At 37.2% G+C, this 26,434-nt stretch overlaps 1 protein-coding gene across 1 annotated transcript in view; it reads right to left on the bottom strand.

Annotated features, from left to right (window-relative positions):
• The window catches only part of adam19a (ADAM metallopeptidase domain 19a), a 218,183-nt gene that overhangs the window by 156,242 nt on the left and 35,507 nt on the right, over positions 1-26,434 (bottom strand). Inside the window, exon 2 of the mRNA XM_056462266.1 lies at positions 25,267-25,340. Coding sequence (XP_056318241.1) covers positions 25,267-25,340 — 74 coding nt within the window. The remainder of the gene's footprint in view (positions 1-25,266; positions 25,341-26,434) is intronic.

Genomic DNA, 26,434 nt, shown 5'->3' with positions numbered 1-26,434 from the left:
GGAAATTAAAAATCACACTATAACATTGACAAATGCAGTAATGTGATAAATCAACAAGGCAGACATTTGTTGCTTGCTCATCTTTATTTGTTCAAAGAGTTAAGATACTATTTACATAGTGGCTTAGTAGTTAGCATTGTCACCTCACAGCAAGAAGGGTGCTGGTTCGAGTCCCGGCTGGGCCAGTGGCATTTCTGTGTAGAGTTTGCAATGTAATATTTTCTGCCTTTTAATAGATATAATATATGAGAGACTTGCATTTTTACCAAATAAGTGGATCTGGTTGTATTTGCACTGTAGATATTAAACATTAAAGTTAAAAACGTGTTATTTTCATTTCATAAATTAAGTTTAGTTATTATCATTTTTTTTTTACAAAATTCTGCTCATAAATAGCATAAAATGTCAGCAGATTCTGTCTGGCCCTACTAATAATAAATGTTCATGTACAATACTTTTAAATAAAAATATGCTTGCCAACATTCATTATTGTAGGTTACTTGACCTAACAATATAATTAATAATAATAATATTAATAATAATAATAACAATAATAATAATAATAATAATAATAATTATTATTATTATTATTATTATTATTATTATATAAACCTCCACTCTCAGAAATCAAAAGATAAAAAAGCTGTAACTGGGGTCATACTGTTTTGAAAAGTTGCATGGGTGTACCACACAGCACAATCGCCTCACAGCAAGAAGGTTGCTGGTTCGAGCCCCAACTGGGTTAGTTGGCATATCTGTGTAGAATTATTCTCCCCGTGTTGGCATGGGTTTCCTCTGGGTGCTCCAGTTTCCTCCACAGTCCAAAGACGTGTGGTACAGGTGAATTGAATAAGCTAAATTGACCGTAGTGTATGTGTGTAAAAGAGTGTGTATGGGTGTTTCCCAGTGTTGGGTTGCAGCCGGAAGGGCATCCGCTGCCTAAAACATATGCTGGATAGGTTGGCGGTTCATTGTGCTGTGGCAACCTCTGATAAACAAAGGGAACATCCAAAAAGAAAATGAATGAATTAAATGAATGAAGCAAGTATTACATACAGTATGTTACAGCAAAATTTCTTCCATTAATCTTAATAAAACTGTTTTCAGTTCGAATGGCTGGTTATTTGTCGCTTATAGTACCAATTTAGTATCAATACTGAGTTATTATTCTGGTAAAGTGAGGAATCAAACATTGTTTATATCAAGCCAACCTTAAAGGTCCCGTAAAATTAAAATAACAATTTTTTTAGATGTTAGTATCAGTCTGTTAGTTTTAAAGATATCTATAAGCTAGTGTGCTCCAAAACAGTGTCACAGTTTGTGTTTAGAAAATATAAAACTGTTATAAACATGATAAGTTTGCAGATTGTTCCTTTCGCCAAGATGAATCAACTATTCGTATCAACTATCGTCAACTATTGCCCCGCCCCCTTCAATACGCTTACATTTGGTTTTCATTTGATGCACGTGATCTCAACCACTTTTACTGGCAGACCTGTGAGAAAAACAAAACACTATTGGCTGTTTGTTAAAGGGGAGGAGTTACTATAGCTGTGTCTCATTTCAGAGGCTACATCCTCTGAAGGATGCATTCAAAGGGTGCTTAATTATTGCGGCATGGCGAAGGCTGTCATTTTTTAAAAATTCAAAGGCTCCTTCAAATGCAGCCTCAAAATGTGTCCTTTGTGTCCCAGGTAATGAAGGGTACAACCGGTGGATCCTTTGCAGCCTCGAATATGCCAAGATTCATTGAGCGCTGACAACGGCAGGACATTTAAAAAAAAAAAACTCCGGATTAAATGTATGAATTAGGTTTATTTTACTTGGATATCTAAAAACATGTTAAAAAAACAAAAAGAGTTTGACATGTCTTACTAAAAAATGATTTTTTATAGAGTTTACAGTTTTATTTGTACATGTCTGGATCAGAGGAAATTTATTTTCAGCTTCTGTAAACCTCGCTTCGCCTTTAGATCGCTTAAAATAGGTTTTAAAATCACTTTTAATATTATTACTGCTTATTAACAACAGCTGTTACGGTTGCTTGGTGGCGAGATCTGTCCTCTGTAGGCTAGATCGTCTCAATTCAAAATGGTCTGTTTGGCTTGTGTGAACTTTGAAGGACTCACCTTTGAAGTTTGCATCTTTCGGAGGATGAGACACAGCTTATATGTCCCACCCTCTCTTCATTTTTCAGTTGAGATTATGTCAAACGTCGAATAAAAATGCACATTTTAAAGCACTTCATGGAGATTTAAAAGCTACATTTTGTCATTTACTTTCATTTTATGTAAAAGAGCACATGCGCCATTTTGCTAAACTTTTCCTTGTATTTTTAGGAAGAATATCAAAAGTGTAAACTATGGATAAACTGCTGTATCCTTTTAAAAACTCTATTGATTTTAAAAGGACTTTCTTTATGTTTGCTATTACTCTTCAAATGAAGTAATGATCTGTATCAACGCATTTTAGGTCAGGCAGACCCTCACTGTATTAATATATTATGAATGCAGCAGCAAAAGCTGGAAGAGATGAAAATAATGTACTGCCATGTGAGGTGTTTGAAAAATATTGAAAGTATAGAGATGCATTCAAATTTGAAATGTTTTCGCACTCTCCTTTTTACACAGCCTGCTTCATGGAACGTCAGCTTGCGCTTTGCTTCGCTTAAAATTCTGATAGGTTTAGAAACATGACATCTCTTTTCAGAGATGAGGCCATGATAGCACATAATAGTAGACTGGGACCACAGAGGAACCTCATGAAAGTGTGTTTACATCAGCCAAGGGAATCAAAGGAAATGTAATTTCACATTAAATCCACTTGCATTTCAATGTGACAAATTGTCCCAGTTTCACATTCACTCAGTAAGGAAGCTAATTCTCCATAACTGTGGTTTTTTTTTGTGTGTGTGTGAGTGAATTTTCCTTTGAACTTACAGGACACATTTTGACTAATGGAGGTGAGAAATTATCGAGCTTCCCGACGCTATGCATATGAGAGCTTTTATAGGGGAGTTATCAGCTTTCGCAGACAGACGACTTTGAGAGATGTGGAATCGGCTATAAGGACAATCTTTTTAATATAACCTGTCTGCCATTAAGGGAGCTGTGTGCACCAGATCAAATTTACCACAGTCTCCTCATGACATCCTATCCTGAAGGACTCATCATCGCTCATTCTTTGTATGTGACTGTGTCGAAAAGGAGTCACACAGGAGATGCAGGAAAGATGATTTGTGGGAAATTAACTGTGGCTTCAGGCAGCTGGCCACATCCCGATGGTTCAAACTAAAGGCTCCAGGCCATCAGATATAGAAATTTGATAGAGGTTGCTATTTTATTCAAGATTTATTCAAGACCTCAGACTTTTGACTGTGCAGATCAGGTTTTTCAAGCCTAGAACCATCTGTTTAGATAGAAAGAGTCTGACCACTCAAAGTTGTTTTGGTTTTACATACCGAGGCATGTTTATCGGAAATACAGCATCTGAAAGTTTGTGGTAAATAAAACTTTGCAGAAAATGTATGCATGTCTTGAAATCTTAAAATTACATATTATTTAACCTACATAAATATCTTTAGTAGTCATGGTTAACATGACATCACTAATCCAGTGATTAATAACACCCAAAGTCTATATTATACCACTTGATTTTGAGACAGTCTCAAGCATCCCGACTCCTAAAAGTTACTTAGAATCAGCCAATCAGATTACAGTTTGCCAGCCTGACAAAGTGCTGTCTACTTTTTGGATTTTGAGATTACATTTAGACTTCATTTCATTTAGCAGATGCTTTATCCAAAGAAAATTGCAAATGAGGATTAATGTTATCAATGTTCTTGAACAGTGTTCAACAAAAGCCAAGGTTTTAATTTAGAAAGTTGATGAAAATCTTCTTAAGGAAGAAAAAGATGTTCTCAAAGGGTTAGTTCACCTCAAAATAAAACAATTCTGTTATCGTTGATTAAAGTCGTTCATCTCCGAAACTTCTTTTTTTGTTCTGTTCCTCTGCTAAAAATATCTTTTTCTGGTGCTTCGAAATGTTCATGAAGATATCAAAAAATAAATCCAAAAGAACTAAGAGAAGAGTAGGCCTAAAGGTGCTGTGTGTAAGTTTTTGTCTCATCTAAAGCATAAAAATACCATTATATGTTTGCAGATATTTAAGAAACATGCTAAGTGAACAGTCTTGTTTACCTGAAAAACAATGCTGAAGTCAGATACTCTGCATTGAAAATGTGCGTAACGTGCCGGAACATCTGTCTTTGTTTTGGTCTCTTTAACCCACCCAATGCCAGTTCAGCCAATTATATTTTAGGTTGCCTATGTGGAAAACGGCATACTTGATTTATTTAGTCATGAAGGATCTCAAAGCATGCGTCCATGACTGAAATGCGACCTCCGACGGACAGTAGTAGACTCTGAAATGAGATGCAGATTCAGAGTTCCACATAAGGTTATTAATTAGCAAATAATATAAATATTACGAACGCAAACATTAGGTGAGTAGGTTACGTTGTAACCGAGTGTCATAATAACACACTTCGTGATGAGATTCGCAGTGATAAGCAATTTGGCTGTTTGCACCAGACGAAACATGAGAGAAATGTAAATAGTCATTCAGTAGCACAGAATACTGCATTCACTGCACTCTATCGAAAGGGTAAGGTTTATAATTGAATTAATACATATTAAACCTGTTTAACTTTATTAAATGTAGATGCTGAGTCACTGATATGTGTTGGTTTGCACTAAATCACAGTTCTAATGTTCAATTTCAGGCGGTTTATTTTATTTTCCTGATCTGAGGTGAACTATATGCTGCGGCTTTCCCTAGTATGTCAATAAATGTCATGTAAAATGGCATTCAAACTCACATTATTAGCGTTTAACACTGAATAAAGCAAATGTGGTGTACCAGAGGTGATCATTGTCATAGTTTTCTGTTATTCAGCTGCAAGAAATAAAAGCTGTTTCTAATATTTCAATTCGAGGTGTTGGTTAGGACAAAAACCAAAAATGTGGCATTTAGTGTTAATAGACTTTGTAGCCTTCAGTACCTTTATATATACATCACAGTTTTATACAGTACACTTCATCTACACTCTCAGAAATAAAGTTACGTGAGCTGTCACTGGAGTGGTACCTTTTCAAAAGGTACAAATTTCTACCTAAAAGGTCCATATTAATACCTCAAGGGTACATATTAGTACCTGAAAAGTACAAAAGTGTTCAACTTAAAATTTTTAGGTACTAATATATACGTTTGAGGTACCAATTTGGACCCTTTAAGTACAAATGTGTGCCTTTTGAAAAGGTACCACCCCAGTGACAGCTTGCGTACCTTTATTTCTGAGAGTGTAGAATACCTGACACTGATATATTTATTTTTGTTATTATATTCAAATATGTTTCAATGTCACTGAGAAAAAATGACATTGTAGTGTCTACCTGGCTACAATGCAGACAACTGATGAGACATTAAAATACTTTTTGTATAATTCACATTGATCTTTAATTCAATACACAGTTGCTCACTATAAACACACACACACACACACACACACACACACACACAGAGAGACTCATACCCATACTCTCAACTAAATTTAACCTTGGCAGAAAAAGCTGAAAAATACTACAACCTCTTAATTGCAAATGTTTTCCGCATTCCCATGACAAAGATCGACTCAATCTTTAAATGTCGGCCTTTTGGAGCACATGTCCAGACAGTTTTGGTATGGAAAATTTGACTCACAAGTTCACAACATAATAACTGGCTATTACTTGAATAAATACTTTGATGTCCTCCAAAAGAATCATTAAAATGAATATATTTTGGCCTCATACACGTCCTCCTCTCACAAAAAAAATTAATCATCTGTCCAACAAAACAACACAGGATGTAAAAAACCTAAACAAAACATTATTAAATAATGAAACTGTCCATGCCTCCGCTATTTTTTTGTTTGTATGCTGCTTTGTGTGCTGATGTTTGTGTGTGCATGCGTCTGAGCATTCAGTGCTGCTTTTCTAAACTCCCTGCATCATTTTATATAAGATTTGCTGAACCGTACAAAAGACGACTTTCAGCTGGAGCATAAGGATTCTGCCAGACTGTCTTATTATGTGCCTTATCAATTCTTTAGCACACCTACCTAACTTCAGACTGGCACACACACACACACACACAAAAACACACACTCACATAAAAAGCCTATTAAACCAGTTCATAAAAGTTCATAATTACGTATTCTTTACATGAGAAACATATTCACCTACTAGGGAGAATGACTTGAATGCCAGAGGAGTTCATTTCAGGGAACTTAAGCCTGAGACAAATGACCAAATGCCATCATAGCTGCAAATTCAGCAGCACATATGGGACTTCAGACCAAGGTTAATTTAATTTAGTCAATGAAAACTAAGGCCCAATCCCAATTCTATTTTTTTATCCCTACCCCTTCCTTTTCACCTTGGCCCTTGAAACGGAGTGTGAAAGAGAAGGGCTTCAAAATGTACCCCTAAGAATTGGGACAGCACTACAACACCTGCACACGTCATCATATGTCATCGCAATCTCTTGCTTCATATAAAATCAACAATCACGACTGCTATAGTTATTTCAGTTGCGTTATTTTTTGGTTTTTATCTTTAGGAAATAATTGAAGGCATATAGCATGTTATCATAACAACATAACGTGGCAATAAGATCGTAACTGTACTGTGCTTTTACACAGTGGCCATATTCATCTATGCAGACACAAGAAAACAACATTAACATTATATCAGACACTGTAAAACTCATTTACAGCCACTAGACTTTTCTGACAGGGTTTTCAAGTGGCATCGAGTGATAGATGTGAAAGTATGTTGTGGGACTGCTATACAGGATTATTATTAGGGATTAAAGATCAACTTTAACGTTTTTTATTTTAGTGTTTTTCTAAAAAGTATGATGATAAAACATGAACACCGTTATGAAAGTATTAAAAGATGTGCTTGTTTGTTGTAAAAATTTATAATAATGATTAAATAATAATTTATATATAATAATTAAATAGAACTGTTTTAACAAAATAAAAAAATATATTTTAAAAAAACATTAATGAAACAAATTAAAACTAAACTGAAATGTACAGCAAATTTTAAAATAGCATCAATATAAAATTTAATTTAAAAATAACCATTAAAATATAACCTTGCTTTCAATTGAAATGTTGGCTTTATTTCTGGAGGTCAAAAAAAATGCCAACTTTCAGTGCTAAAATCGGAAACAACAGGAGGGCAGAAGAAAAGATGTCTTTGGAGGCAGAGAAAGGACAGGGACGAGGGAGTGAGAGGGATAAAATAAAAAGATAGAGCCATACGGAGAGTGACTGTGATGGAGTAGCGAATGAAAGGGAGGAGGGAATGATTGAGAGTGAAAGCCTGGGAGAGATCGAGGAGAGAAGAAAGAAGAACGTAGGGTGGGGGAAAACAAATCTAATCCCTTGCAGGATTGCTGGTGTCAAACGTGCTTATTTTTGTTTCATCGCTATCCTCCCATGCAACTTTCCACTTCTGCCCTTTCGCCTCTCGCTCTCTGACTGAACTCTGAAGATATTCTCCATCTTACATGTGTGATACACCATTGTGTATTCACAATATTAATGCTTGTTTCATTATTAATGTATTTATTCATTTATTTATATACTGTCAAAAAGTAATTTATTATCACTACTAATGACTGTTTGAAACAAAATAACATCGGCAGTTGAGAAAGCTTGCGCTTTGGGTTACCATGGCGATACTCGTTGTGTTTACTTCAGATGCTACTTTGCTGCGCCTGGGGAAAGACACTGAAGTCTCAATGTGATTTTGTTTCTCCTGATAATTCAGGTATGTTTTATAAAAAAAAAGTCAATGTGTTTATTATAATTCATGTAAAAACATGTGAGTACACATTTCCTATGTGTTTTAAAGTGAATAGCTTAATTACAGTTGTTTATTGAGTAGCGTAGTTCAGATGAAGGTACCGGTAAAATGACAGTTGGTTTGAGTTATGTTTGTTATAACTGACTCCCCAGTAAATAATATGGATTTTACTCAGTATGTGATAATTGAACAGAAAATGACTTATTTGTATATACTGGTTGTATATTTGCTAATGTATAAAGTTTATGAGAATAGAGAGTAACATTGGGAATTGGTGTCAAGTGTAACTGTTACAATTTAAATGATACAAATAACAGACGCATGATTGTTCTGTGAGTTTAATAGTTTTATGGTAAATAGTTATAAACAGAGGTATTTGCAGAGAAAGAAAAAGGAAAAAGATGGTTGAAAAAGAATTTAAAGTGTATTCTGTATCATACTGATAAATATACAGAAGGTTTAATATTTATATGTGTTAATGATAAGAGTCGTACAGAGTGTATAAGTATTTGAAGAATTCATTGTGGTAAAAAAAAGAGAAAAACAAAGAGAACAAAACTGAATGTTTGATTAATTGAAACATGATTTGTGAGGATATATTTTCAGTACATGATTTGTGAAGACATGTTTGCTATAATATGACTGTTAATAAACAGATGCTACTATGCTGCGCCTGGGGAAAGACACTAAAGTCTCAATGTGATTTTGTTTCTTCTGATAATTCAGGCACTTTTAATCTGCCTACGAGTTCCGCTGCCGGGACCCGAAACACATGCTTTATTTAAACAAAATTTTACCATATATAAAATGGCTTAACAATTACAATTTCAACTTTTACTTTTTGTTTAAGGTTGGAAAAATTACATGCTCTCGGGTGTATGACTTCATATCCTCCCGAAATCCAGGAATAGAGTTTGTCCACTGCAACGGACATTATATATTACTACATTTATCTGATAGTATCTCAGACTATTCTGCACGTATATAAGTGTACATTTCTTGGTTTTTAAAAATGGCTATACATATGAAACAATGCATTGATACTGGGACACCAGGCCTAAATGGAATCTGAGCATTTTTGGACTGAGCATCTGTGACAGAATATCAGACTGAAAAAGAAAAGTTTGCGGCGTTTGTTTCCCCCATATTTTTTATATAGTCTTTTTGCCCGAGTGTTTCTTTTCCTTCCCCTTCTTGTTCCATGGACCACCTACAGCCCTAACTTTTATCTCCTCCTGCTGGAGCAAGGGGAACAATGCCTTGAAGACCATACAAGACTGTATCTTACCATCACGAATAACACCAGTTATCCGGACGACGTGCTCTATGGGTTCTACAACTCCAGTCTGAACGCTGCCTGCAGAGCACTGTTGTCTAACAATAGTCCTCAAAGCAATTTTACCACATATGTGGAATGGGCACTGGTAAGGAACGGATCATCGTTTACCGTCTGTGAGGTGGAAGACCTCATGGTTGCCACTCCAGACCCAGTGACCAGCCCAACACCACCCATCTACAGGGAGCGCTTGCCAGAGGCCACCGCAGACGGATAGCCACCTATGGTGTATGAGTAATCGCCAGCAAGAGTAACAGAGCCAAGAACAACATCACCTGGTGGACATCGATGGGCATGAGAGTCCCACACATCTACCCACTGCTGAGGGTGAGTTGCTTCTGGACACTGTATTGCTATTCATCGAACTCAACACTTCCCCCCTGTTTCCTGTAAGCAAAAGTCATATTCGAAGTCAGATTCGACTGTTCCCAGACAGTCTCCCAGCCCCGTTGATCCCCATTGACCTTAGGCCTAGTGTCATGAGTAGCATCCCACCCAATCTTCCCTCTCCACCTCTGCTTATGCCAATGTCTGCAACCAGTCAGCCAGCTACAGCACCGCTACAGTTAGCCAGCCCCCCAGCTCACCCTCAAGCTCCGTCTCTCTGAGGGCCTGCCTGCCTGCATCACCATCCAGACGGTGTCACCCGGCAACATCACCTCCGTCCTCTGAGCTGCAGACTCTGCCTCGGTCCTCCGACTCTAAGGCTCCATGTTGGTTCCCTCGTCTCCTCCAAAGGCCGTCAGCCCACTAGCTCTGTTAGGCTCTTTCATCCCTCCGGCTCTTCCTTGTCAGTTGCAGCCCTGCCTACACCTCTGGACTCCACTCCTCTGGCTGCGCGCTGTCCCTCTGTCCTGCCAGCTGTGTTGACCTTGGCCCTCCGGGACCTCGGCATCACCTTTGCACTGCGGCTCTCTGTCCCTCCTTGGGCTCCACCTACATCAGCAGCATCTCCCTCCGTTGGTCCCCTGGAGTCGGAGGCCACTCCTCCTTCATGGTGCCTCCCTCCTTTGACTTCGCCCTGGGCCATCCTCCTTGCTGTGTCCTGGGTCCTAGTGCTCCTGCCCCAGCTCCCTTCCTGCTTCCTTCCTCTGGTGTCTCCTCTCTGTCCTCCTCCTTTTACTCAAGCTCTTCTCCTAGCTCCTCCGTCCTGTCTCTCCTCCCTGGCCACATTTTCCACTCCTTGTCTTCCAGCTCCTGTCCTGGGTCTGCCCACCTGTGATTCATTGCATAGTCGCACCTTTAAAAGGGGGGGTAATGTCACAGTCTGGTGTCCTCGTTGTGTGTTTGCATCTGCTTGTGTTTATGTCATGTGATTCACCATGTGCCGTGCTCCATATGCTTTCTGTTTGTCATGTGATTCCTTTGTTCTGTTTTCCTGCCATGTGGTAATGTTTCAGTATCTCTACCTGTGTTTTCCCCCAGTTTGTATTCAGTTCAATTATGTCTTGTGGATTTATACTCCTGTGTTCTGTTCAGTCTGAGTCGAGTATTGTATTGCCACACTACCTGTCAAGCATTTTGATGTTCCTGTTGTGATTGATGTTTCCACTTCCAGTTCCTTGTTGTGAGTGCAAATAATGTAAATAAATATGTATTTTTTGATAACTCCTGCAAGCTGAGCATTTTTCGAGTGAGCATCTGTGACACTCCCATTATTATTATTTTGTTATAGCTTTCATTACATTCATTGTTTTTACTTATCTTTTCATCTCATTTTTTTAAACAGTTGGTACTGAAGTCTAATTGTTTGTTTTATAATTAAGATTTTTTAATGATTTAAGTTTATAAGTATATACGTTTTTGCTCTAAAACAACCCTGAACTCACAAAACCTTTTTTGCAGGTCTTAAGAAGACTTTCTTTCTTCCCTTCCTCTATTCATCTGTACTATTCATCTTCAAATTTACTGGGAATATTGTTTATACTGTAGATCAGAGAAAAGATGGGTTATAACTGTTCTTGTAGTGAAAAATACTTAATACCAATATGTTTTTTAAATATTTTTTTGTAAATAAGCTTGCAATTTAGTTTCTCAATAACAATAATTCAAAATAATAAATCTCTTGTAGTTAAACTATATGGAGAAGGCAGTGATGTGTTCACATGAACAGGGCATGTTAAATAATCCAGTGGAGCAGAAGAAAGCACTCGTGTCTGTTATTTTGACTTTCATAGAAGATAAATGAGAACATAATGTGTGGGATGTGCTTGGTAATAAAAAGGTTATCAACTGTAATTATTAATATTCATGGAAAAGATCTCAATGCATACTCCTCTTTCAACTGGCACACAATCCTGAAATATCTTCTGTTATTAATATTTGTAACGCTCGAGGGGTGGCACCAGAATGTAGATTTAAATGCAAGCTTTGATTACAATTTATTGATTTAATTAAAACATTTTTTAAAGCTTTTTTGTTTATTTTGTCAAAACAGGTAAGATTGTGTAACAGCAATATAGTATGCCTCCCTCTTAGCGTAGAATAATTAGCCCATTCCAATCAAACTGCACATAGAAAAATCACATCAGACAGTCTTTTTTGCTTTTATGGTTAGACAGATTTCACTCCGCATGTTCATGCACAGACCTGCTTTCTGTTGGCTTATTACAGGTACATATATTAATGAAATGTGTTTTTCAGTTTAAATTTGTCTCACATTTTAAATGTATAGTCCATGAATGGCAAATAATTGGACTTAAACTTAAAGGGCACCTATGATGAAATCTTTTGTAAGCTGTTTAGACAGAACTGTGTGTAGGTATAGTGTGTCTGCAGTCTTATTGGGGTGATATAAAGACAATAAGTCTCTTTTTTTTAATTTCCTGATGTTAAAATAGGATACAAATCCCAGTGATTTTGAGGCCCACCACAACGTTACGCAGGAGTGCGGTTATCCCGCCTACCGAAATGATTGACAGCTGCATATTAACATGTCTCCGTAGTAATGCATATAATCATATCTACAAGACAGGAGGTGCGCAAAGTAACTGTGATTAAAAGATCAGTTTAGCTCTCTGTGATCATCAATCAATCATCAAATGTGATCAAGAATGAGTTTTTCAAGTTTAACACGTTTTTAAAAGTGCATGTGTGTAATGAATTATAGTGATTTAATTCAGCTTTACTTTACCACCACAGCCACATGTCAGTACAATTATAAAAGAAGTAAAAGGAAGTGCAAGTTCAATCCCGGTTTGTGGTTGTTAAATCAGGTTTATTTTGTACATTAACATAACGGATATCCACACAGCAGTGGATATTAATCTGTATCCTGTCATATTTGCTGTGTAAAAACAGTGCAAAGGTAAAGCTGTGTGTGTCCGCTGTGTGTGTGTCTGTGTGTGTGCGTGAATCTTGTGATGACATTGTAGGTGACTCATCATTGCAGAAAGGCTTAATTTAACTCTACAACAAATACATCAAATACTCATTGGTAAAGTTCTTACTGTAGTATTTCTCACAAACATTATATGAGATCTGCTTCCTTCATGTCTGTCACTGTGCTGTTTGTCTGACGCAGCCAAGGCCGAGATTGAGGCACGTGGGAATGGTGGGTGGGGAGAAATAGCTTACTTGCATTAACGGCACAGGCAACAATAACAGCTCCATTGTGTTTAGAGCAGAAAACTCCACTATTCAGAAGCTATAATAAATAATCTGATGGGTATTTTGAGCTGAAACTTTACAGACACATTCTGGAGACACAAAAGACTGATCTTAAATCTTGAAAAAGGGGTAAAATAGGTGTCCTTTAAAAGAAAATGTGGAATATTTTTTACAGCTTAATAATGACTACACACTATATTTGAGCACTTTTAGAAGGGCTATGTTTAGCTCATACTTTGAGTAGTATTTAGAACAGATACATTTACTCTATTTGCACTTCCTTTTACTGATGTTAATTGCTTTGCAATAATAATAAAAAACAAATAAAATAAAATAAAATAAATAAAATAAAATAAAATAAAATAAAATAAAATAAAATAAAATAAAATAAAATAAAATAAAATAAAATAAAATAAAACAAGGGTTAAGAAACATCAATCAGATTATTTACGCTTTGTAATACACATTTTGAAGTAGGTATCACATTTTAGAAGAGCCACTGGATCAGATTCAACACCCAAAGGCATCATTCCATTATGGCATGCTGTGGTACCATCATGCTCTGTGTTGGAAGGACTGCAAAATTTGTTGCCATCAAGGGCGGTGTGGCTCAGGCCAAACATGGCAGGTCCACAACAATATTTCCCAGCAGAATACAGTCCCACAAAGCAAAAAACATAAAATATGAGGGGAAACTGATGAAAAAGGTTTTCTGAATATTTTTCTAAATATTTTCCTCAAGACAAGGAATCATGGTGTCGCAGTGGGTAGCACAATCTCCTTCCAGCAAGAAGGTCGGTAGTTCGAGCCTCAGCTGGGTCAGTTGACATTTCTGTGTGATTTTTGCATGTTCTCCCCGTGTCTCCTCCGGGGGCTTTGGTTTCCCCCACAGTCCAAACACATGTGCTATAGGTGAATTGGGTAAGCTAAATTTGCAGTAGTGTATAAGTGTGAAAGATTGTGTATGGGTGTTTCCCAGTGTTGGGTTGCAGCTGGAAGGGCATCCGTTGTGTAATACATATGCAGGATAAGTTAGCGGTTCATTCCGCTGTGGTGACCCCTGATGAATAAAAGCACTAGGCCAAAAACAAAATGAATGAATGAAAAAATCTAAGACTGGAACAGTTACAGTATTCTGTATACTGACCTCATGAATGTGGTGAATGTTAAGTGTTAGATGATAGTGTTGGACATTTGTTATGTCAGATATCAAATAAAACTAATCTTCCTTGGCTCTTGTTGGTGTAATAATTATAAATCAACCCAGACTCATTGGAAAAACATGCCTCAGCCTGCATTTTTGCTAAACATAAAATACGCTGCACCAGATACTTTTACATTAGAGTCTACATGTCCACATTTATGTGAAAGTGAAATACATAAAGTATTTAAGGTATGTTTTGATATATGTATCTTTTACATGTTTGTAGACCTTCATGAGAAGCTGAGGCTTGCCGTACAGATCACCTCACAACTGACTGACCTAAACCCTTTCCTTAACACAACTAATAGTGTTTTCAAAAGCAAATGTTACTTGACAGGTTTAAATGTAGTTATACCTAATGTAGATTTTATACTGCTTTTACCTGTTTTGTGAAACTGAAACTAGGGCTAGACGATATTGGAAAAAATCTGACATTATGATATTTTATTTTTCTTAAATATACTGTATATAGCGATGGGCGACATGGTGGCTCAGTTGCAAGCACTGTCGCCTCCCAGCAAGAAGGTTGAGTCCCGGCTGAGTCAGTTGGCATTTCTGTGTAGATTTTTGTATGTTCTCCCCGTGTTCTAGTCAGTTTCCTCTGGGTGCTCCGGTTTCCCCACAGTCCAAAGACATGTGCTATAGGTGAATTGACGAACTAAATTATCCGTAATGTATGTGTGTGAATGAGTGTCTATGGATGTTTCCTAGTATTGGGTTGCAGCATGCACTGTGTAAAACATATGCTGGATAGGTTGGCAGTTCATTCCAGTTCAGTTCGACCCCTGATAAATAAAGGGACTAGGCCGAAGGAAAATTAATGAATATATTGCGATATGAAAACAAATTCAACAGATGGCCTGAATAGATCTATTTTAAATTAAATTATTAATTTAGATTGACTGGATATTTTTGTAGCAGAGTAAATCCAACAAATGGCAACCATTAGTAAGGTTTTGATGGATAAAACAAAGATAAACGTGTAATAAGCAGTGCTTTATGGTTCTCTGGAGAGTCGAGCATTCATTCATTCATTTTCTTTTCAGCTTAGTTTCTTTATTAATCTGGGGTCACCACAGTGGAATGAACCGCCAACTTATCCATCAGATGTTTTACTTCCAGCTGCAACCCATCACCAGTGGTGTAAAAGTAACAAACAACAAATACTCAAACTACTGTAATCGAGTAGTTTTCTCAGGAATTGTAATTTACTAAGTAGTTTTAAAAATGTGTACTTTTACTCTCCCTTGCGTGCATTTTTAGTGTGGTATTGGTACTTTTACTCCACGCATTGACCCAGAGACTGTTTAGATGTATGTCACTCATGAGTAGATGACGGATGTTTACTCTATGATGACTGAAATGGCCTCAAACACCCAGCAGGCACAGGACGTTAACATGATATCAGATTGATGTTGTATTGCAGCATTGTAGGGACGTTGCATTTTGTTTGGAAATAAAAATCGGGTTGACGCCAGAACCTAATATTAGGCAGAGGTCAATGTCCAACGTCCAACCTAAAATCAAACATATATCAACGTTTAATGAGGTTGCGTGGATGTTACCACTATGACGTCTATCAGAAGTTGGATTTTGGTTGCCATAACTGATGAACAAATGTCAGTATTTGACGTCAATATGACATTGGTTTAAGATTTTTGCTCGACGTTGGATTTTGGTCACTTTCCAACACAACCTAAAATCAACCAAATATCAACGTCATTTGATGTCATTATTGGACATCAAAATAACGTTGTTTTTAGATGTTGGCTAGACATTGAATTTTGGTCACCTGACATCACAACCTAAATCTAACCTAATAATAATGTCTTATGACGATGTGCCTGTTGGGCAATCACTAAATGCACTTGAATGTTACGTTTACACACATCCACAAATTACATGTGAATGCATCAGCTTTTTACAGCGTAAAACTTTTAAAAGGGCTCCTTTTAACTTATTCTTTGAGTAATATTTACAACAGATTTACTCTGCACTACATTTTTAGGCAAGTAATGGTACTTTTACTTGAGTATGATTTTTCAGTACTCTTTCCACCACTGCACATCACTGGGAAACATCCAAACACACATACACCATGGACATCTAAACCATCACAATATATTTCGAATAATCAAATGTAATGTAAAATAACACTGTACAGTCTTTATTCTTGATAAACTATAATCCCAGCTCAACACTGCAGACACTGCATTGTGACTATTGTGAATTCACACATTGCTTTATCGTTGCTGAAACAATATATTGTGTAGCCCTAACTCAAACCCAAGACTATCTGCAACAAGTGCAACAACGTACAAGGTAAGCTACAGAGCAAACTGACCATTCCAGTAAAGTTATCAATATCTAGATAAACAGGTAAGGCAAATGTTTTCAATTATTTTAACGTTGTTTTGTGGTGTTTATTTGGTGTTGTGCAAAGGACTAGATGAAAAAAATCATGATCCCTTATTTGTTGATGATATGTCCATGTAAATATCATTAGTGTGAAAAGGAACCGGGCGGCATGGTGGCTCAGTGGTTAGCACTGTCGCCTCACAGAAAGAAAGTCGCTGGTTCGAGTCCAGGCTGGGTGAGCTGGCATTTCTGTGTGGAGTTTACATGTTCTTCTCGTGTTCACATGGGTTGCCTGTGTGTGCTTCTGTTTCACAGTCCAAATATATGCGCTGTAGGTGAATTGGATGAACTAAATTGGCTGTAGTGTATGAATGTGTGTGTGAATGTAAGAGTGCATTGGTGTTTCCTAGTACTGAGTAGCGGCTGGAAGGGCATCCACTATGTAAAACATATGACAGAACAGTTGGCGGTTCATTCCGCTGTGGCGACCGCTGATAAATAAAGGACTAAGCTGAAGGAAAATGAATAAATGAATGAAAAGGAACCACAGCTGTTGCCGTTTTACTGTACTGTAGCATTAATTTAACCTAGAAACAGCAGTCAAAGGTATGTTGAAGTATGTTTTTGCACTATAAGTTGAAGTACATATTTCCAATAAGCCTGTGTTCTTATAAATCATTCAGTGTACTGCCTGAAAAAAAAGAAACACATTTTGAACATCTTGGAATCTGATTTACTCAATACCAGACAAGATGCTGAAATACCCGTCTGGACACTGAAGTGACACTTAAAATGCCTGAATGCCATTGCATTAAACCCACTTCTCAGCTATAGAAAGTCAGCAAGAGACATATTTGAGAGGGGAATTTGGACAAACAAGATGGAAATACTAGACCATATGCTCAATGCTTGGTGAGCCACAAAGAACCAGAGAGTGATTTTCGTTAGCTATAAGTAGCTAAGATTTTTCCTTCATACACTCTGTGTTTCTGGCAGGCGGTTTGTTCCCCTGCCCCCATCCTTAGGGAAGAGTGTCTGTGTGTGTGTCTTTGTTTCAGCGTATAAAATTACATCCGCCTGACATGCATTCAGCCAAGCTCCAAACAGCACAGCGACTCATTACATCATCACCAGAGGAGCCAAAAGTTCAATCAAACGTCCAAATTCTCAGAGCCTATGAGTGAGTGCACAAAACATGTGTTTTTCTGTCTATTTGTGAAGTCAACTATTAAGTGAACATGTGAGTCTGTGAGAGACACCAACAGTGAGGGTGAAGCCACAACGCTGCATTCAAGCTGACAGCTATTTAATCACTAGAGATTGCAGAGACTTTGAGCTGTTGGTTTCAAGTATTTGCTCGCTCTCAGTGGTAGTTGTCACTTTGGTCCTCATCTGCATAACATTGAGATCTGTTTTTGCTGCATTTGGCAACAGTTGCTGTGGTGCAAAGTGTTACAGGAAATCACCAACTCTTACAAACAATGAAGGATATCACAGCTATTTGTTGAGCTGCATGAAGCAATTCATGCACTAGTAAATTGACTAATCGTACTATTTACATCAAATCCAGCAGTGTGATTGGTTGTTTCTCTCTACAGATGGTGACATATTCAGAAGCTGGACCTAAATGTCAAGAAGCTGCCATCACATCAATAATCAGCACCAGTGGCAAAACAACAGCTGACACCCTCTGTTTGGAGAGTCAAAAGCATCATGTTTTAGGTTACTGAATGAAAGCAAAGATAATTAATAAAAATATGATGCTTCTCTTAAATTTCTGTCAGAATAATTTCTGCAACGGTTTAATCTACTTACAGTTTGGTATCATGGTTTCGGTACGGTACGGTTTGTGCTATGGTTAGAAAAAAATGCCTACAGAACAATTCAAAGAACAATAAACATATGTATTGGTTAACAAACACCTGATAATGCAACAGCTTCACACACATGACTGTAGATTTGCACGTTCACGCATTAATTAAATAAAAGTAGAGCATTTTGAAAATTGAATGTTCAAATAAAATGTTTAGGCAAAATAAAGAGAAAAAGCTTAAATTTCAGCTTATTTATTTTACATCTCGACTCGACCAATTATGCGGATAAAAATTATGTCAACAAATCCTAATGATTGAGTACTTTTAGTATTGATTTCTTCTGTTGACATTATGCTTGCATTACCAAGACAACAACACATTTATATTTATGATTTCATTATGATTTTATTATGATTCCAGAGAGCTCCGTTTCACTTAGCACCATTATAGTTAATGAAACTTAAGTAAAGAGAGAGAGCATTTGGCTCTTCTCTCTTAATTCAGTGGTAACAGTACATCGAGAAGAAAACTGTTCTTAGCAGACTGCGGGTAAACAGAGTGAATAGCGGGAGTGATCAGGTGCAGAAGAACACCCAGCAGGAGCGGGACTGAAGTAACAAACCTGCTGTATGTCCGCATCCATATAGGATGCTTCTGGGTCTGGACATGGACCTTGATCTGCCTGTTAGTGACCACTGATCTAGGCTATCTTTGCAACAACAACAAAAACAACAACAACAAAAATGGCATTCGTTATGTTTTTTGTCTGTCTGAAGTTACATCGAGTTGAAACATTGACGGTAATGTGTTGTGATTTGGCCTCACCTGCGCATTTGCGCTGTTTCTCCTTCAATTGCCATGCTGAAACCCACAGAAACTCAACACGCACATACCGACACATGAGGAAATGTGATGTCAACAGATTTATATACTAAGAGGTGATTGGACCGGTCTTTGCACATGCAATGCATGTGAAAGTTAATCGGAAGCGTACAAAGGCGGAACTGCTTTGTTGCAGTTGTTTTTATTAACAGACCAATATTAATAATGCACATTCTGAACTGCGGATTACAACCGTGGATCTAAACCGTGGGAGGACAATGGGACGACACGTGTTTTTACAGTTTTTTTACCTAGTAGGTAAGTAAAAAATACAACTGAATGTAAAATAAATAAATAATCATTTAATGCGATCAAGTTGCATCTTGTGCAGATTATTTGCTTAATCCTATATTAATGATGATGATAATAAGTCGTATGTATACTTATTATTTTCTTTTTTCTCAATTTCAACCTGGTATACTCATCCCAAGACTTCTAGAGATTGTGCAGCGCTATTGATGTGATCTAAGACCTGTGAAGAGATGATGCCAACTATTGATGACGTCTAGAGGTATCCATAATCTTGGACCAGGCCGTATCCTGAGCAGATGCTGTGGTGGTCATGAAGGAGTGGAGACCATGAAACTCCAGTGACAGATGAGTCTACGCATTGATCCTGTGGGCTAGTTTGAACACCCGTCGGTGACCTCTCACACCTGCAGCTTTTCCACAGTGGATGTCCAGCGCTCTCCAGCCTCCGGCACCTAGACTGCAGCTCTGCACAAGATGTTTGGGCCAGAGGAGAACTGGTTTTCCCCAGCTGAGCATGTTTTTTTCTCAAGGTTTTTTTTTCCTTCACTTTGGTCAATTAGTGAAGTTTGTTCGTCACCTCTGTCACCACTGGCTTGCTTAGTTTGGGACTTGTGGAGCTGCGTATCGATGGATTTTGCTTTTCAGTGTTTGGACTTTCAGCAATGAAAATTAAACCACACTGAACTGAACTAAACTAAACTCTGAAAACTGAAATAACACTGTTTCAATCTGCTAGAACGTCTATGTTAAGCTGCTTTGACACAATCTACATGGTAAAAGCGTTATAGAAATAAACATTAATTAAATTGAATATTACTAATAATAATAAGATGAATCAGAAGATAGAGGACACTATACTGTCCGTGCCAAACCAACTGCTGAAGAATGACAAATATCCTTGACAAAAATAAAAATATAAACTACTGATTTTAGATAAATACAAGATATTAAGAGTTAATATGATGCTAATTAAAAATGCATCTCAAACAGCAAAAACACAGGACATCTAAGAATATTTTAAAGCTAAAATATGAAGAAAAAAAATTATTATTGCATGTTCGTAATTATTCTCATGAAGGTTCAACTGGCCTGAATTTGAGGCATTTAGCTTGACATTTGCAGGCTGTCTAAGAGTTTCACAACAAGCCAAGCAGGTCAGATGCATCCGAAGGGCACTGAGGTAGAGACAGAGCACGGTTGTCAATATTACAGAAAAGAGGGCTGAGAAATCAGACAGAGTGCACAAGGATATGCGCTCATGTCTTATAGAACATGTAACACTGAAACACTATTCAAGGATAGCAACAATCCATTAGAGTGGAAAATTCTAGTAGAGAGAGCTGAGAATTTGAATCAGCCAATGGGAATAAATTGATCTGAGGGGGTCAAGCAATCTCACTAGAGAACTTCATTGATTATTTATTTTTTTATCTAATATTTATGTGGCGTTCTCAATGGTCAATACAGAAAACATGTACCGGTAGAGTGGGCGGTCAGTATATATGATGTGATAAATATTATTCATGTGGTTTTTAATGACCATCCACAGAGTGGGCAAACAAGAAAACGTAGACAGAACAACACACCAACAGCAGAACTGTCAAAAACTGAATGCTTTTCCTGCAACAACTGGACACAGAAACTAAAATCAGGATGAAAGCAGCTGACTGAAACCCCACTTGATTTTTGTCATTGACTTGAACAAAAAAAGAGCCTCGTTTAGATCCTGCAGAAGGCAGGAGGTCTCCTATAATGCACAGAATCATCTGGCTCCACCAACAGGACCTTTTTAGTGGCTTGTTAGAAACTCTGAATGTTAGAACACCTGCGGAAGCCAAATGCCAAGATCTGTCTGGATTTCAGACCTTCCTCATAATGGAAGAGTCTAAAGTATACACCAACACAGCACCTCTACAGGCTTTCATAACTCTTATAACAAGATCCAAAACCCTGGGGTGCTTATCAGGAGCTGCTTTCTGGCACTGATGCAGACGCTGCCAGCTGCAAAAGGGAACAACTAAGTACCCAGTGGACTGGCTTGTAAGGCACTGGCTTGACCGCCTCATGAAGAGAAAGCTCACTGTGTTGACCTTAATATTACATTTCATGAAAAACCTTTGCCACAATTCTCCAAGCCAACAACATCCATTCTTGCACAACTTACCACATTGTTTGGCAAAGTAGCAACGTACTGCTAGAACAAAAAGGCTAAGCGTTTACTTGACAATTCTTAATGGACAGACCTGATCTTTTGCCATTTTACATTCAATTTACACCAACTCAGCCTCACAGCCTCGCAAATCTTAAACAAGTCTTAGCCTACATGTTTTTTTGTTTCAGATACATGCCCTTCTTGTACGCACCCACGAGAAGGCGGGGTTTGTGGTACAGATCACCTAGCAACCACTAACCTAAACCTAACCATAAACCAAACCAAAAGCATTTTCAAAGGCAAGTGTAAGAGAAAAGCACACTGCGACTCTAAAGTTTTGCCTTTGTAGAAGCACGGTTCCACAAAAAAGATAAAAGCTATGTAAAATACATTCTCTCCTTCACTGCACTCAAATCTTAGTAAACTCCATACAAAGTGAGCTACCAAACAAAATGACAACACCATAAAAGTTGGAGACAGATAGGTAAAGGAAGTGTATTCCATTACAAATCATAAAAATAGTTGAGTTGTTTTGTGGGACAGTATTGTTTTGGTGATGTGAAAAGAGCTGAACAAAAATAATCACTTTATCGATGATTATATATCCCTTTAAACATTGTTAATGGTAAAAGGAACATAAGTTGCTGGTGCTATACTGTCTTGTAGCATTCATTTTATGTGTATGTTCTTGCAGTTTTACAAAAATATAGAAGAATGTTTGAAACTGTAACCACTGACTTCCATAGTAGCCTATTTGTTTAAAGAGCTCCAATTATGAGTTTTTGAAAATGACCTTCCATGCAGTGTGCAACACAGCTCTAAGTGAAGTAAAATATCCAGCTACAGCTTAAATCTGAAAGTGCACCCTGTTTAAAACTATTGATTCATCTATAAAAGAGTTGACTCTTGAGTGGTTTAAATGAATTGTCGGGGTAATGAGTCTTTAGCCATGTCAGTGTGATCTCAATACGGAACTCAAGCCCCGCCCAGGGTTATTGAACTCCCCCGCCCGCCGGCCCTGCCCACAACCAGTGTAGAAATAAAAAGAGGAAGACAAACACTGTAGCAGATCCTGGTTGAATCATGTCACAAACACACTGCGCTCTGAAGTGTGAGTGAAAGTTAGTGTTATTTTCCCTACCCAAAGATGAGGCTGTGAAGAGTCAGTGGTTGAAGTTTATTTTTACAAAAATACCTCAGCATTATAGCCCAAGCCTGTGTTCTCGTCATTTTTCTGTCAAGTGCTTCAGCAATCTATACGCTTACAATAGGGGATTCATCGGCCGTTTGTTAAAGGTAGGATCAGAAAAGACTATTGATGTATGGGACTTTGTCAGAGCTTGACAGAAACTTTACAGTAACAGTTCATGGATCAGCTTCTTCCTACATTTCACAAGTGTAAGTAAGTGTGATTAAAATGGTTGCCTCCTTGTTTTCTCTAGCTTGCAAATTGTGTTTTTAATTGTGTTTTGTTACTTGTAACCACTCCATGTGGCTTGTTCTATATCTGGTTAACTCTTTATTTTCTCATATCGCGTCTAAAACCACTTTGAAAAAGCAACACATGCCGCTCTGTTTAGGGATTTAAACGCGCTTGTGAGCTTGCAATCCTCTGCCGTTTGTCGTTGCTATGGCCACTGTGAGCTGTTTCTACATACGTGGGGAGGTCAAGTTTCAAAACATGTGTTATGGTTAAAAATAGAGCAATATGTTGGTGTTAAACTGCATTTCTTGAATGCACTCCTGCATTGGGTTCACAAATACATTCTGCACTCTGACTACTTCAAAATTAATGATAAGCTATGGTGGGTGTTACTCTCTGTCTTACGCTGAACGCAGACGACCAATCACAACAGACTGGGTCATAAGACCAATCAGCGCAGATTAGCATTGTGCTAAGGAGAGGTTTGGGAACAAATTAATCACTGAACGAATCATATGTGAGTCATTGGGATAATTAGGTAAAAATAAATGCATATTATAAGACAATGAAAGTGTTTTTTGACCTTGCATGCATATCAGCCTTGGAGACCCCCAAAACCAAAATATGGCTTTTTTAATGCATAATAACGGCTCTTTAATACACTATGGAAGTCAATAGTTAGCAGTTTCTAGCTTTTTTCAAAATATCTTATTTTGGGTACAACAGAACCAAAAAAAAAAAACTTGTTTGGAACAACCTTTGTTTGAACTACCCCTTTAAGTTAAAAGCTGTCATGGATGTTTGCTGTGCAACATGTATATACATATATATATTCACAGTATGTCTGATAATTAAATTTCTTCTGGAAAAAGTCTTCTTTGTTTTATTTTGCCTAGAATAAACCAGTTTTTTAATTTTTAAACACAATTTTAATGTCAAAATGATTAGCCCCTTTAAGCTATATTTATTATTCGATAGTCTACAGACCAAACCATTGTTATACAATAACTTGCCTAGTTACCCTAACCTGCCTAGTTAACCTAATTAACCTAGTTAAGCCTTTAAATGTCATTTTAAGCTGTATAGAAGTGTCTTGAAAAATATCTAGCAAAATATTATTTACTGTCATCATGGCAAAGATAAAATAAATCAGTTATTAGAAATGAGTTATTAAAACTATTATGTTTAGAAATGTGTTGAAAAAATATTTCCGTTAAACAGGAATTGGGGAAAAAATAAACAGGATGCTAATAATTCAGAGGGGCTAATAATTCAGACTTCAACTGTATATATATATATATATATATATATATATATATATATATATATATATATATATATATATATATATATATATATATACAAGGGAAAAACTGTACTTAGTTCAAACAAACTGTACGTCATTCAGACATGAATCTTTGAGAGCTGGCAGCACTTGTCTACAAGTCAGTTTCAATTCATGTTCACAGGATGCAGAGATGCTAAAGGTGGCTGAGACAAGAACGAGAACATACATCCTGTGACTATATGAAAGGATGCGCCCTATGTGACCTATGTGCAAAAAAAGATGAAGAAATTTCCATACCCCCATGTGGCAGTAGTCTGTATTGTCATTCAACAAAGAGAATCCAGAACTAGTGCTGCACACATACAAACAGTGAAGTAAGCAGCAATTAAGTACTATTTTACTTACTCACCACAGAGGGATTTGCTCATGCAAATATGTCTGATAATTTGATAATCCAAATGGTTTTCAATAATTTAAAAAAGTTCTGTCCCAGCGCTCTGATTTGTAGCTAAACAGCCAATCAAAGTGCTCTCTTTCACCAACTGAACTGGGGAAAACTCCCATTGATGTGGGCCCGACAAAAGATGACACATGGAACACACACACCTAACCAGCTAGCCTGACAGATGTTTAGAGGAGACCGTCAGCTTGGTGTGTCCCAGCCATTAGACCAGGCTGACAAAGGCCGAGCAGTACAAAACTTGCTGGGCCTGATTTTGAACCATGGCACAAGAGGTCAATTAGAAAAAAAATTATAGTAATTGGCCACAAGCTGGAAAATCACATCTTTAATCACATAATAGATTACAAACCATCATCATATCGTCCATTAAGTATTTGAGATTATTTGAAAACCCTAAATTTACAAATTGTATCAGTTAAAAAAATACTGCCAAACATATGATATGCCATAAATTTTATATCAAGCACTGCAATAACAATCCAGTGACGGGCTCTTAAATATTTGCTTTCTTCCAAATAGTGACTTTTTTTGGCTGAGCAGTGTATATATTATTATCTTCGCCTTACCTTAAATGCTGTTTCAGGCTCTTGCTGTGCTGTACTGTGAGAGATCCAGTGCACTGTCACTCTCTGTCCCCTGTCTGAAAAGACAGACACAATCAGACCATGGAACCATTTCAGTTTTAAGAGCAGTGTGACGTGATGTCTAGGATGGGTGGATGGATGGACGGATGGATGGATGGATGGATGGATGGATGGATGGATGGATAACCAAACACACTTGAGAAATATAATGCACATGGATGGGCAGTATTTATGATACTTGTATTTCAAATATGCATTTTAAATACAAAATAGTATTTTGTAATTTGTATTTGTTAGGTTTGATGAAAATGGCTTAATATTTTGTATCAAAATACTTTAGTGTCTTGTTTTTTGTACTTTCAAAATGCTGTAAAATACTTTGTAAAAAGTCTACGGTACATAATGACATCTTAAAAATGAGGCCTTTGATTGGTGGTTTCTCAATTATTTGCCTAAGCTTGAGATCAGAACAGAATGCTGATTTATTTTTAAGAAGGTTGATGGAAGGTATGGACGGAAATTATGCTTAAAGAATATAACAGACAAATGCTGAGAGTAGATTCAGGTGCAAGTCAACAACCATTGAAAATAGTATACTGAGCAAAGACTAGAAATATATAATGGATGTACAGTGTACAATTCAGCATCTTTACTTATAATGGGATGGAATAAAATATCAGTCCTGAAGAACAAGATGAGGAGCTTCAGAACATCATCAATCTCAGTCTCAATGCTGCAAGTGGAAATGCAGAGGAACTTTAGAAATATACTGCCACTTTGTTCATCTTTAGGAGGAAGTTGTGGCCTAATGGTTAGTGAGGTTGAATTGTAGCTCAAAGAAAGTTACCTTTGGGTTACAAATCCAACTTACCAACCATTAGGCCACAACTTCCCCCTATAGGTGAACAAAGTGGCAGAGAAAAGTTATCAAACATTGTTTACTTCAATAAGTCAGTTTAATGGTGAAAGGATTGATCCAATAGGCCTATTCATGGATAGTTTGCGAAGAAATGACATGCTCCCTTGTAAAAGTATTTTATAGTATTTTCAACATGTAAAATTGATGTATTTGGTATTTTTCAAATTCAACATGTTTACTTGCTTGAGATGCCTTGTAGTCAGTTTATTTGGAGTCAATCTGGGGCCATTT

Source organism: Danio aesculapii, chromosome 7 (assembly GCF_903798145.1).
Source record: "Danio aesculapii chromosome 7, fDanAes4.1, whole genome shotgun sequence".
NCBI lineage: Eukaryota > Metazoa > Chordata > Actinopteri > Cypriniformes > Danionidae > Danio > Danio aesculapii.
Note: the sequence above shows the minus strand (reverse complement) of the source record. Positions and strands in the feature narration are given on the sequence as shown.